Source organism: Carettochelys insculpta, chromosome 5 (genome assembly GCF_033958435.1).
Source record: "Carettochelys insculpta isolate YL-2023 chromosome 5, ASM3395843v1, whole genome shotgun sequence".
NCBI classification, from domain to species: domain Eukaryota; kingdom Metazoa; phylum Chordata; order Testudines; family Carettochelyidae; genus Carettochelys; species Carettochelys insculpta.
The window spans coordinates 91,046,679-91,058,457 of record NC_134141.1 but is presented as its reverse complement, the minus strand read 5'-3'; the positions used below and the strand labels follow the sequence as shown (position 1 = coordinate 91,058,457).

Sequence of the window (11,779 nt, the reverse complement as noted above, 5' to 3'; positions counted from 1 at the left end):
GCTCCGCGCCGGCCTCGCTCCCCTTCTGCCTCCCCCCGCGCCGCGCCGGCGGATGCCGTGGTCCAATATGGCGGGAGGTTCGCGGGGCTAGTCGGGGCTTCAGCAGCGCCAGGACTGGAGCAAAAGAGCAGCCGCCGGGTCCGTCCGCGCGCCGCTGCCCCCCTCAGCGCGCTGCCCCGCCGCCAGCATGAGCAACATCTACATCCAGGAGCCCCCCACCAACGGCAAGGTGCGCGCGGCGCCAGAGGGCCGCAACTGGGCCCCTGGGGGAGGCGAAGGGAGCCGGGATCCTGTCGGGCAGCGCCACTGACCAGCGTAGGGAACCGTGGGCTGGGCGCTGCTAGGGGAAGGGCCTGGAGCAGGGCGCTCCTGTCTGTCTGTGGTTTGAAGCAACAGTGACCAACCGGAAATAGGTGGTCTCCCTCCTCAGCCCCTACCCCCCCGGACGGGTCCCTGTGTCCGGGCTGCGCTGGGTGGCAGGTACCTTCGTGTACGGCTGCCAGCGCCCAGGCCCGTGCCTGCATTTTCGGCTGCGTGCTCCCAAGCCGTGCACACGTGCCGGGAGCGCTTGGGCCGCTGCAAGGTGCGGTGATCACGGTTATACAGTGGGCCCTCTAGTCCTGCGCACCCTGGTGTAACTCAGATTTCCTGTATGGGGGTGAGGGAAACAGCTGGGAACCAGGCGGGCAGACAGCTGCGGAAGCGCATCCTTTTCTAGCTGCGGGAAGCCTTGGCGAATCCCCGCACAGCCACTGTCTGTCCCCCTGGCTTCGTCCCAGCCCCTAGGAACCACAGGAGGTCCATTTTCGCTTAACTCGTATTAACGAGAGTTAAGTGCAAGTCGAAATTGAGTGTATCAGGGGTTTGCTATGTCACAGCCTGCAATGCTGGTACCCTCTATTGTGATGCTTTTATGTACCTCTTCTTCTATGCAGGGATAGCAATGGCTCCCCCAGAGATCTCTAAGAGAGAAAAGTTCACAGTATACAGTTTAGAAGACGATGATCTAATCCAGTGATTCCCAAACTTTTCACTAACAGGACACACTTGAATGAGACAATTCTACAGCACACTCACTTTTCTCAGCTAAATCTGTTGTTCATAAATGTCACATTTACGATGTTTACAGTTTTACTAGAGAGGTTTGCGACATCATAGTGTATACAACAACATAACAAAGATCAAATCCATTAATATTTTAAATCCACCACAAAATACAGTCTTAGCCCACACAGACACATTTTCCAAAGCTGGTCAATGCCATGCTAGGGATGTTGAGTAAACGAGTAACCACTAAAAGGAGGCTTCTCTTCCCACCAGTCTGTTGGAGCCAGGATGCAGCATTTAAACTGTGTCCCAGCTCTGACAGGCTCCTACCTTCTCCCTTGCAACTACAACCTGCCAGCTTGTCAGTGTCAGGAAGCAGGTTTTCATCTGCCTCCTGGCGTGAATGGGTCCTGCAGGATCAACATTTCCCCTCACAGAGGCTCTGCAAAGAGCCACAGTGAAAGGAAATTGACAGAATTTCACGGCACACTAGGACAGTTTTCATGACACACCAGTGTGCCACTGTGCACTGGCTGAAAATCACTGATCTAGTCTAACACCTTGTCAAGAGGCAGGATTTGATGTGGCTAATTTGTCCAAGACAGGTAGCTATTCAGCCTCCTTTTGAAAAATGATAATTTCAAACCTGAGACTTAACCATATTTAATCTTTTCCTGTAGTGTCATCCTTATCTCATTAGCATGTTGTTGGTTTTTTTAAATCCTTTTGTCATAGCTCCCAAGTAAGGAGTGTGAGAGAACCAATTGTCTTCTTCTACTCACAGGGAAACTGAGGCACAGAGGTCAAGTCTGAGGTTCTCAAAAGCACCTACAGGAGTTCTGTGCCCAGCTCCCATTAAGTTTCAAAGGACATTAGGTGCCTAAAGATCTTAAAAGATGGGGGCCCTAGTGCTCCTGCTCCAATATTCTTCAGTGACTGGCCAGTGGATTCAGGGAATCAGGACAGGATTCAGTTGTAGATCAGATTTTAAGAGCTCTTTTCTCTTGGCCTTGCTGCTTCCCCTGAACTTTCACCCACTTCTGGCTCCAAACATCAAGCAATCATTTTGGGGCTGTTCCAAAAATGCCAGTCTTTGTAATGAGGAAGAGGTTTTGTGAAGGATGCAAATTTTGTTTATGGCAGCAGAAAGCCAGGGAGGTCTGCGTGCGGACTAACAAAAGACCAGCTAATGTTGCCAACCACCACCTAAATGGTAAAGCTCTGCATCTTTATTAATGAATCTTCTGTAAGTAGGACTGTTAATGACTTTAAAAAGTATCACTGGCCGTCACACTGTACATAGAGGTCAAAAGGTCAAATTTCAGTATTCTGTGGCAGAAAGGTTGCTGACCCCAGCCTTAGAGTATAGTGATAGAAATAATTTTTGTGATTATGTAACAGATAACTAGGAACACCTTACTGACATTGTGTGGTCTGGATAGCAATGGGAGGGAGGAGTGCATGATGCTTGCATCTTTAAGAAAATGATTATTCAAAAAATTGCAAACAGCTTCATTCTTTGCTGACTGAAGGGTTACCATTTGCAATATTAAAGTATCATTAATGATTCTTTGGGACCCAGCCTATGCTTTGTTCCACTACTTATAAAGTTGTATGCCAGCCCCTTAAGAGGACCTGTGAAAGAGATTTAGTTATTAGTTCGGCGATGCAGAATGACAGTTGAATGTGCTTTTTGAAGATGGATGTAATGCTGCTGGCAATGTGTATTCACAAAATTGCATCTCAGTGAGACTAATTCCAATGGTTATAGCTGCTTGTTGTGTCTTTTGTATCTGCAAATGGGGAAAAGCTATCTCCAGGATGGAAGACCAAAGTGAAATGGCTGTCTGCTGAATTTGCACAGGGCGATTACAGGAGTTCAGCATGGAGTTGCGTGGTTGAGGGAGGCCTTGAAAGAGTATATTGATGGCCAACCACAGTAATGTGAAGTGCAAGAATGTCCTCTGGCCCTGAAGTTTTGGAGAATTTGAGGAATTTTATACTACCAGTTATACATTTATAAATACTACACCATGTCTTTTGGTGAACCTATGAATTATGAGATGCGTATTGTACATATGTAATTATATCACTCTGTTTCATTGAACTTCTAGTTCAATGGTACTGCAGTTGTTATAAGTAGTAGGTGTTTCAAGTACTTCTGTATGTTCTGCTAATCTGTGTTGTGAACTAATAAAGATGTTTAATTTTAAAAAATAGATATTTATTGTTTAATTGAAAGAATTAGGGTTGTTTAGTTTGGAAAAGAGAAGACTGAGAAGGGATATAACAGCTTTCAAGTACCAAAAAGTTTGTTACTTCTGAGGTTAGGACAAGAAGCAATGGGTTTAAATTACTGATGGTATCCCCAGAAGAAATATGTGGACAAAGTTGGCAGTGCGGTTTGTTGCAAGGAAAAGTTGCAGGATTTGTATTACTGTGGTGTACCCTGTGATTGTTGGTGAGAATCTTTCTCAGGTTAAGGGGTTGTCTATAGGAAAAGACATGGACCTAACCATGTTAGTTACAAGTTCAAAGGCACATTCTCATGTACTTCCAGCAACATTATATATGCTATTATGTACCAACAATGCCCTGACACTGTGTACATTGGACAGACTGGACAAAACCTTTGCCAAAGAATAAATGGACACAGAGCAGACCTCAAGAAACTCAGTACACACGTGAGTCAGTGAACACTTCAGTGGAATGGGCAATTCTGTTAAAGACCCCAGAATTTGTGTCCTGGAACACAAAGAATTTAACAACCGATTAGAGCAAGAGATTTGTTAATTAGAGTACGTATTCAGATTCGACGCATTAACGCGTGGTGTGATCAGAGACCAGTGCTCTCTGGTCCAGCAACATCCCTCATCTGTCAGGACCAGGGATGCTCCTGTACCAGAGACCCAGGGCTTGAGGACAAGCCTAACGGCCTCCCAGCAGCCCTGCGAAGGGCAGTGGGGCTGGCGCCGGAGTGCCAGCAGCCCACAAAGGTCCCACAGGGGGTGGAGGGGGAAGAGGGTGCGGAGCGCCAGCAGCCCCTAATCAACTGCAAGAGGCTTGGGCTGGGGCTGGAAAGCCAGTGTCCCCTGGCTGCCCCACACAGCAGGCCAGGGCTGGAGTGCCAGTGTCCCTTGGCAGCCTTGGCTGGAGAACCATGGAGGGCAGCCAGGGACCGGAGAGTACTAACCTGTCCTGGTGTGGCAAAATACCACATTTGGGACCACTCAGATCCCAGGTGCCAGACCAAAGAGGAGCTACCTGTAGTTTAAATAGATTACCAAACCAATTGAAACTGGTGTGATTAGTTTGCATTATTTTGACAAATTAAATAGGCAGAATTTTGAACTTTTTGGTGCACAATTTTGAATTTTTTTGGTGCAGAGTCCTTCCCTGGACTAAGCCGTCTCTGTCCCTGTGTGCTCATGAACTCCCCCATGTTCCACCCTCACTCAGACGTACATTTCCCCATTAACGTATGTCTTTGCGTTCTCACTCAGCTGCTCATGTCCCCCCCGATGTGACTCTGTACCTTCCTCCCTCCATGGCCCTGGTGTCTCTACTCCCATTCAGCCCCTATCCCAGTCGGTCGTTCGCCATTATTCCATATGAGTCCTTTCTGACCTTATAGTAGCTCCACATTGTCTTGTCTCTCCATACCCCTTGTCTCCTGACGTGGCCCAACAGGGAATGCAGGAAAGACACAGTCTTTCTTTTTTCCCTTGCTGGCTGGTGCTGCTGCTCTGTTCTAATGCTGTAATACCCTCTGGTGGCAGAAGTTTTATTTTCTATGCAAAAATTAAAGTCAGGAAAGGAAACTGATACAGAGGCAAAGAAACTTGCCCAATGTCACACAGCAGGCCATTGGCAATAAAGTCTTATGAAAACTATTCTTTATGTTGTATCTTGTCTGTCGGACAAACTGTAGGACAAATGGTTGACATCTAGTATATTATAATAGCTGCCACTTAAAACCAGACAAAATTCCTGATTTTGTTCATACATTCCTAAGTTTTGGTTTTTTTTACTTTTAACTTTATTATTTTATCAGAAATTTCACCTATAAATGTTTAAGTGCATTAAGATAAATAATACATTGCATATATTTTATAGGTTTTGCTGAAAACAACAGCTGGAGATATTGACATAGAGTTATGGTCAAAAGAAGCACCTAAAGCATGCCGAAATTTCGTCCAGCTTTGTATGGAAGGTAACAATGGAGTTGGATAGTAGTAGTTAATATTATTCAATGTACAGTGTTTGTCACTTTTTTCATGTATGCTTTTCCATAAAACAAAAATCAGAAAAACATTACAATAATATCCCAGGGGAACAGACATTAAGACATAGTTACCTGCATGTAGAAGAACTAGAAGCATTGAGAAATAACCTTTTCAAAGCTACAGAAAATCACCTAGAGGAAGATTTTAAAAAACATTTTAAACATTTTTCTCAAATCTAGTAGATGGCAGGCTACAAAAGAGACTTTGGAGGACTTACTTTGTGACTGTATTGTAACATACAACTGTGTTCTTCAGTAAACTCATGAAGTGTTAGCCAACCAATCCAAGAAAGTCTCTTGAAAATTTACTTTTTGTATAATTTTCCTTTCCCTGTTTATGGCTTCCTGTTTTCTTTCAGTAAACCTTTGTGGGTTAAATATTTCATTGTGCCGCTGTTTCAGAGTAGCAGGAGCACTGTAATCCAGATCAAAGTAAGACGGTTTCGGAATTATAGGGGGTCCCCGTTATGTTTTTTCGCATATAAGTCGTAAATTAATTAAGAAAGCTAAGTTCATTATACATCACACAGCTCTGCACTTAAATCATTTTTCAAGGGACAGCAATCCTTTTTGTTGTCCTCCTTACTGTGTGTAAGTTTTGAAGTGAATGCATTGAAAGTGCACATACTTTTATCTTCATATATTTGTGTAATCCTTTAACCATGAATGGGAAATCGAGTGTTTGTGCAAAGTTAAGTGCTATGTGCAAGAGGCAACATGTTGGTGTGAGTTTTCCTGTGGAAATAGAGATGATAAAGCTCATCAGAAGTAGCGAATGGGCTACCAACATTGCTTGCCATCTTGATCTACCTCTGACAAACATTCATACCATTGCCAAGAATGCTGATGATGTAATGGAAAAGGTTAAGCATATGATGCAGCATTCTTCTGTAAAGATCGCTCGGCAAAGAAGAAAGGTGATGGAAACAATGGAGACAATATTGGCTACATGGTTGGATGACTTGTGTATGAGGAATATGTCGATAAGTCTCAGTGCCATTCAGGAGAAGACACTGAGGTTATTCAGATTCCTGAAGGATACAGAGAAATAGGAGCAGGGAGGCACTTCTAAAGAAGAAACATTTAATGCTAGCCATGGCTGGTTTCACAGTTTCCAGTTGTGCTGTGGGTTCAGGAATGTTAGCGTGTGAGGTGAAGCAGTGAGTCCTAACACAGAACCAGCCAAGGCATACGAGGCAAAGTCGAGAGATCATTCAGGAAGGAGGATATGATCCACAACTAGTCTTTAATGTGAATGAAATGGGGCTTTATTGGAAACAAATGCCAAAATGAACCTACATTTCTGTTAATGAAAAAAATTCACCAGACTTCAAAAGACCACCTGACACCCTTGCTTGGTGGCAATGCCAAGGGAGACAAGAAAATTAAACCGCTTAGGCTGTGCGCAGGCCGGCGGTTGGAAGCTGTGAGCCTTATTTAGGATTTGAAATAAAAAACTCTCTGCTCATTGGTCAAGCCGTAGCCAGAGGGAAGGAGTATCAGGAGGGCCGGAGCTTTATAATCCCTGATAGTAAGCGACTAGGGAGCTTGCAAACAAGGCATTTGTTAACAGGAGGGAGTTTTGAGAGGGGAGTTTAGAGAGTGCTCTCAGAGGGCACTAGTTACTTCTGACCACCTTTAGATGTAAGACTTTGTAAAACTATATCACAAACATTTAAATGAAAGCCCTGTATATAATTCAGTTTATTCTTAGAATAAAATGCAGGCAGAAGCCCAGCAGCACAGTGGGGTCTATCCTGTTTATTGTGTTGAGTGTAACAAGTATGATTGCCTGCCCATGTGTGCACCCCGTGCAAGGAGCTCCTGACCCTCAGAGACCAAGTTCGCCCTTTGGAGGCCAGGGTGGCTAAACTGGAGGAGCTAAGGCAGGCAGAGAGATTTATGTGGCTTTCTGGGACACTGTAGTACTGTCCCACCTCCAGTCTGACAGCCTCAGTGCTGTGAAGGAGGATGAAAGGCTCAGGAAAGAGAGCAGTCAATGGAATCAGAGGCAAATCATCCCATAGTTGGGACCCTCCTTCCGCAGGATGTTATGGCCTCCTCTCACACTGAGGATACCTCTGTGGGGGAGGGAACACCAGTTGTTAGGAAGAGGAAAGTGTTAGTAGTGGGCAATTCGATCATTAAAAACATAGATAGGATTTGTGTAGAAGCATTTTAAAAAATTGTCACTGTTTGTTAGTCTGCTCTTTCCTGATGTATTAGGTTCTTTTATATGTGAGTGTTTCCTGCCTGATCTGGTGCATGTTATGTGATCTCCCCTCCTCTCTTTCTGATTAAAACCTAGAGAATCTCTGTCAATGGACTCTCCTCTAAGAGAAGTCTCCATCCGATCCACATGCTCCTCTGCACCCATAGGCTTTCCCCCATCTCTTAGTTTAAAAACTGCTCTATGACCTTTTTAATGTTTACTGCTAGCAGTGTGGATGGGTGAACTCGAGTACCTCATATTAAAGGAGCAGATGGACATAACAGGCATCACAGAAAGCTGGTGGAATGAGGACAGTCAGTGGGACACAATCATACTGGGCTATAAAATATATTGGAAGGATAGAATAGGTCATGCAGGTGGTGGAGTGGCACTGTATGTGAAAGATAATATAGAATCAAATGAAGTAAAAATCTTGAATCAAAATATTCCATAGAGTCACTGTGGATAGTAATTCCATTCTCTAATAAGAATACAGCAGTAGGGATATATTATCGGCCACCTGACCAGGACAGTGATAGTGACATTGAAATGTTAAGGGAGATTAGAGAGGCTCTCAAAATAAAAAAACTCAGTACGGGGTTTCAGTTATCCCCATGTTGACTGGGTGCATGTCACTTCAGGAAAAGATGCAGAGGTAAAGTTCCTTGATGCCTTAAATGACTGCTTCTTGGAGCAGCTAGTACAGGAACCCACCAGGGGAGAGGCAGTTCTCGATTTAGTGCTGAGAGGAACACAGGATCTGGTCCAGGAAGTAACTATTACAGGAGTGCTTGGGAATAGTGATCATAATACAATAACATTTAACATTCCTGTGGTGGGAAGAACATCTCAGCAGTCCAACGCTCTGGCATTTAATTTCAAAAAGGGGAATTACACAAAAATGAGGAGCTTATTTAAACAGAAAGTAAAAGATACAGTAACCAGAGTAAATCCCTGCAAGCTGCATGGGAGCACTGGCTGGCTTCCCTGGGATCCCTGGTAGCACCGGCAGCTGCCACCTCCTTCCTGGCTCCCTGGGGCTTGGAGGAGCCGCCTGACCCCCCCCATTCCGTATTTGAGGTGGAGATATGGTCGGTCTACTCATTCAGAACCTCTAAGTAATGAAGACCTGAAGAGCTAAATAACGAAGCACTTGAAGAGGAAAGATGAAGAAGAAACGACAAAGAAGGAAGATAAAGGACTTACAGTGACGTCTTTCATATTTTTAACCTTGCTGATGAAATCATTGACGTAATCAAGACTCATGATCATCTAACTGATTGCTCTTCTAAGACTGCATGTCTCCTAAATGGCAGCTTTTCATGCTGTCGAGAGATTTTGGATGCAAAAATTTGCAGTGGCAAGCAGAGAAAACTAGAATCTTTCTTTAGGAAAGCAGTGAAACCTGAATCAGTCACAGAAGAAGCTGGACCGTAAGGCCTTCAAGACATGGAAGAAGCACAGGTAAAAGTTGTTGACAGCCATTAGGTGTCGAGGAGGATGAAGAAATTGACATCTTGGATGAAGAAGAGGTGGTTGTGGATGACTCCATTGTGTCATCTCCTTTCTCCTTTGCCTAACTTTCATCAACCAGGGTTACAGTTTCAGTATCCCTACTTCCACCATCAAGCACATCAAATCCATTTGCAAGGTAAGAATAACAACATACTTGTCTTATCTATTTCTGTGTATTGTTTTTATGGGCTATATGTACATATACACACACACACACACACACACACACACACACACACACACACTGTGTGTGTGTGTGTGTGTGTGTGTGTGTGAAGTCTATGTGTTGGGAATGTATCTCAAGCTAATTACATTATTCCTTATGGCTGTGTCTACGCGTGCCGATTCTTCTGGAAACAGCATAGTAATGAGTCATCTGGAAGATGCTAGTGAGGTGTGGATGTAAATTTTCTGTGATTCATTAGCATATGGGCATGTAATTCAGAGTCTGGAAGAAGCTCTTCCAGATTCCAAAATACATGTGCAGATGTGCAGCCGCCGGGGACTTCTGGAAGGAAACCCTCCTTCTGGAATCCCCTTCTTCCCCAAAATTTTGAAGAAGGGGTTTCCGGAAGGGGATTTCCTTCTGGAAGATCTTAGCGGGCCGTGCATCTGCATGTGTATTTTGAAGTCCGCAAGAGCTTCTTCTGGACTCCAAATCACATGCCCATATGCTAACAAGGCATGGAAAATTTACATCTGTGCCTCATTAGCATCTTCCAGAAGTCTCATTACCATTCTGCTTCCGGAAGAAGTGTTATGTGTAGACACAGCCTATGGGTATTAATTCCCCATTATAAGTAATTTTGCTGTAAATTGCGTTATTTAGGATTGTAATCTGGATTTAGAACAGGGACCCCCTGTACAGGGTCACCTTGGGAAAACTAAACCATGGGAGGATGAAGGAACTTGCAGCTACCCAGGGTCTTCAGCTGGTGCCAGCACCCCCACACTGGTGCCATCACCCCCTTGTATATATCTGTTAGAGATAAGGTACCTGCAGACCCCCTTCTCCTATGTACTATTTCTTGAAGATATCCTCTGTTCTGGAGATTCTCACTCCTGTGTCTTGTGCCTCCAGCAAAAAGTAAGCCCATAATTTCTTGTAAGGCTAGAATAATATCAGTGTGAAAGGCATTCAGTCATGGTGTAAATATTTCTACGTCCCTTCATGAGTTGCCCCGATGGTCAGTTACTTTAAATATTTTTTTAAAGAATTATGCATTTTGTAGTCTGAATTTGTCTAGTGTCAACCTCTAGCCATTGGATGTTGTTATGCCATTGTCTGCTAAATTAAAGAGCCTTGCACTGCTTAAAATCTTCCCATGTAGGTACTTATTGACAATGATCAAATCACCTTTGAGTCTTTTTCTTGGATAATCTGAATAGATCAGGCTTCTTACCTTTCTAGTTGTAAGGGAAGTTTTTTAGACCTCAAATAATTCTTGTAGACGTTTTCTGAGTTCTTTCCAGTTTGTCTCTATTGTTTTTGAAATATATAAACTCCAAAACTGGACTCAGTATTCTGGTAAGGGTCTTATTAATGCCCTGTGGAGCAGTAAGATTGATTTGTGTTTGATAATCCCCTGTTTATATAAACAAAGAACTTTATCTTAATAGCTTCATTGAAGTGGGAGCTCATATTTTTTGGTTATCCACCATGACCATAATCTTAAAGTCCTTTTCAGTCACTTTTTTCTTGATACAGTTCCCTTAGGTGAGGGACTTCATCCAAAGGTCTAAGTCATATACCAAGGAGAAGCCAATCCCTCATGAAACCAGGCCCAGATGAGACTATTATCATAGTGAATTCCAAATATCCATGCTCTGAACACCAAGCATAGCACTGTGCTCCATAAGCTACGGCAGTGACCCATGAAAAAAATAGTGTCTTTGTCTTTGCGTCAGAGATTGCACCCTGTGCAGTTCAGGTGCCTCTGCCCCCACTGCTGGACTGCATAGCCCTCTGCCTTGGAGTCCCTGGTTAGCTGCTCCTGGGAGCCTTACTGTGCAGAGAGGGGGATGGAGATGTGGGTATCAGGATGTCCCCCATCTCACCACATCTTCCCCCATCTTTGCATGGGAGGACACAACAGGGCTAAGGAGTAGGAAGGAGGTGTTGTGTTGCTGGCTGCTGTTGTGGCTGCTTTGAATGCTAATCTACTTAAACATGCAACATGTGTCTCTCATTCACTCTCACACATACACTGTGGGTCTCTCACACTCATCTCCTAACATATACCAGTGTTGTTATTGTTACTTCTTGATACCTCCTGTAATGCTAATATATTCTCTGTAATATTATTCCTTCAAAGTGCTGTCATTTGATCTTTGAATCGAATACTTTTTATTTCTCTCTTGCACCTAAATTTAATTCTTTGAGTACTGAGATCTAAAATGCTTATCCTGTCCTGGCTGAAGTGTCCCCCTATGGTAACTTGTAAATATATATATTACATCTAGGGCTTTTTGGTTCTATTGGTGGTGCGCACATCTTGATAATTTGGTGCACAATACAACATTTATTCTGCATATCAGTGAAAAAATTAGAGGGAACATTGATCACTGCTTTAGCTCATGGGGCACGATGCAAATCTTAGCACTTCTTCCTTCTTCACTTCCGACTTCAGCCTTCATCACTGTCTAGACAGCTAAAGTTCTTGTCCAAGCCTGGATCGCATCCCATCTTGACTTACTCCTAGACACCTCTTATCTTCCTG

At 43.9% G+C, this 11,779-nt stretch overlaps 1 protein-coding gene across 2 annotated transcripts in view; it reads left to right on the top strand.

Annotated features, from left to right (window-relative positions):
* Window positions 1–49: 49 nt before the first annotated feature.
* CWC27 (CWC27 spliceosome associated cyclophilin) overlaps window positions 50–11,779 on the top strand; it is a 164,855-nt gene continuing 153,125 nt past the window's right edge. For both annotated transcript variants that reach the window (XM_074995517.1, XM_074995519.1), the window contains exons 1-2: window positions 50–229; window positions 5,164–5,260. In XM_074995517.1, coding sequence (XP_074851618.1) covers window positions 188–229; window positions 5,164–5,260 — 139 coding nt within the window. In that variant the 5' untranslated portion in view covers window positions 50–187. The remainder of the gene's footprint in view (window positions 230–5,163; window positions 5,261–11,779) is intronic.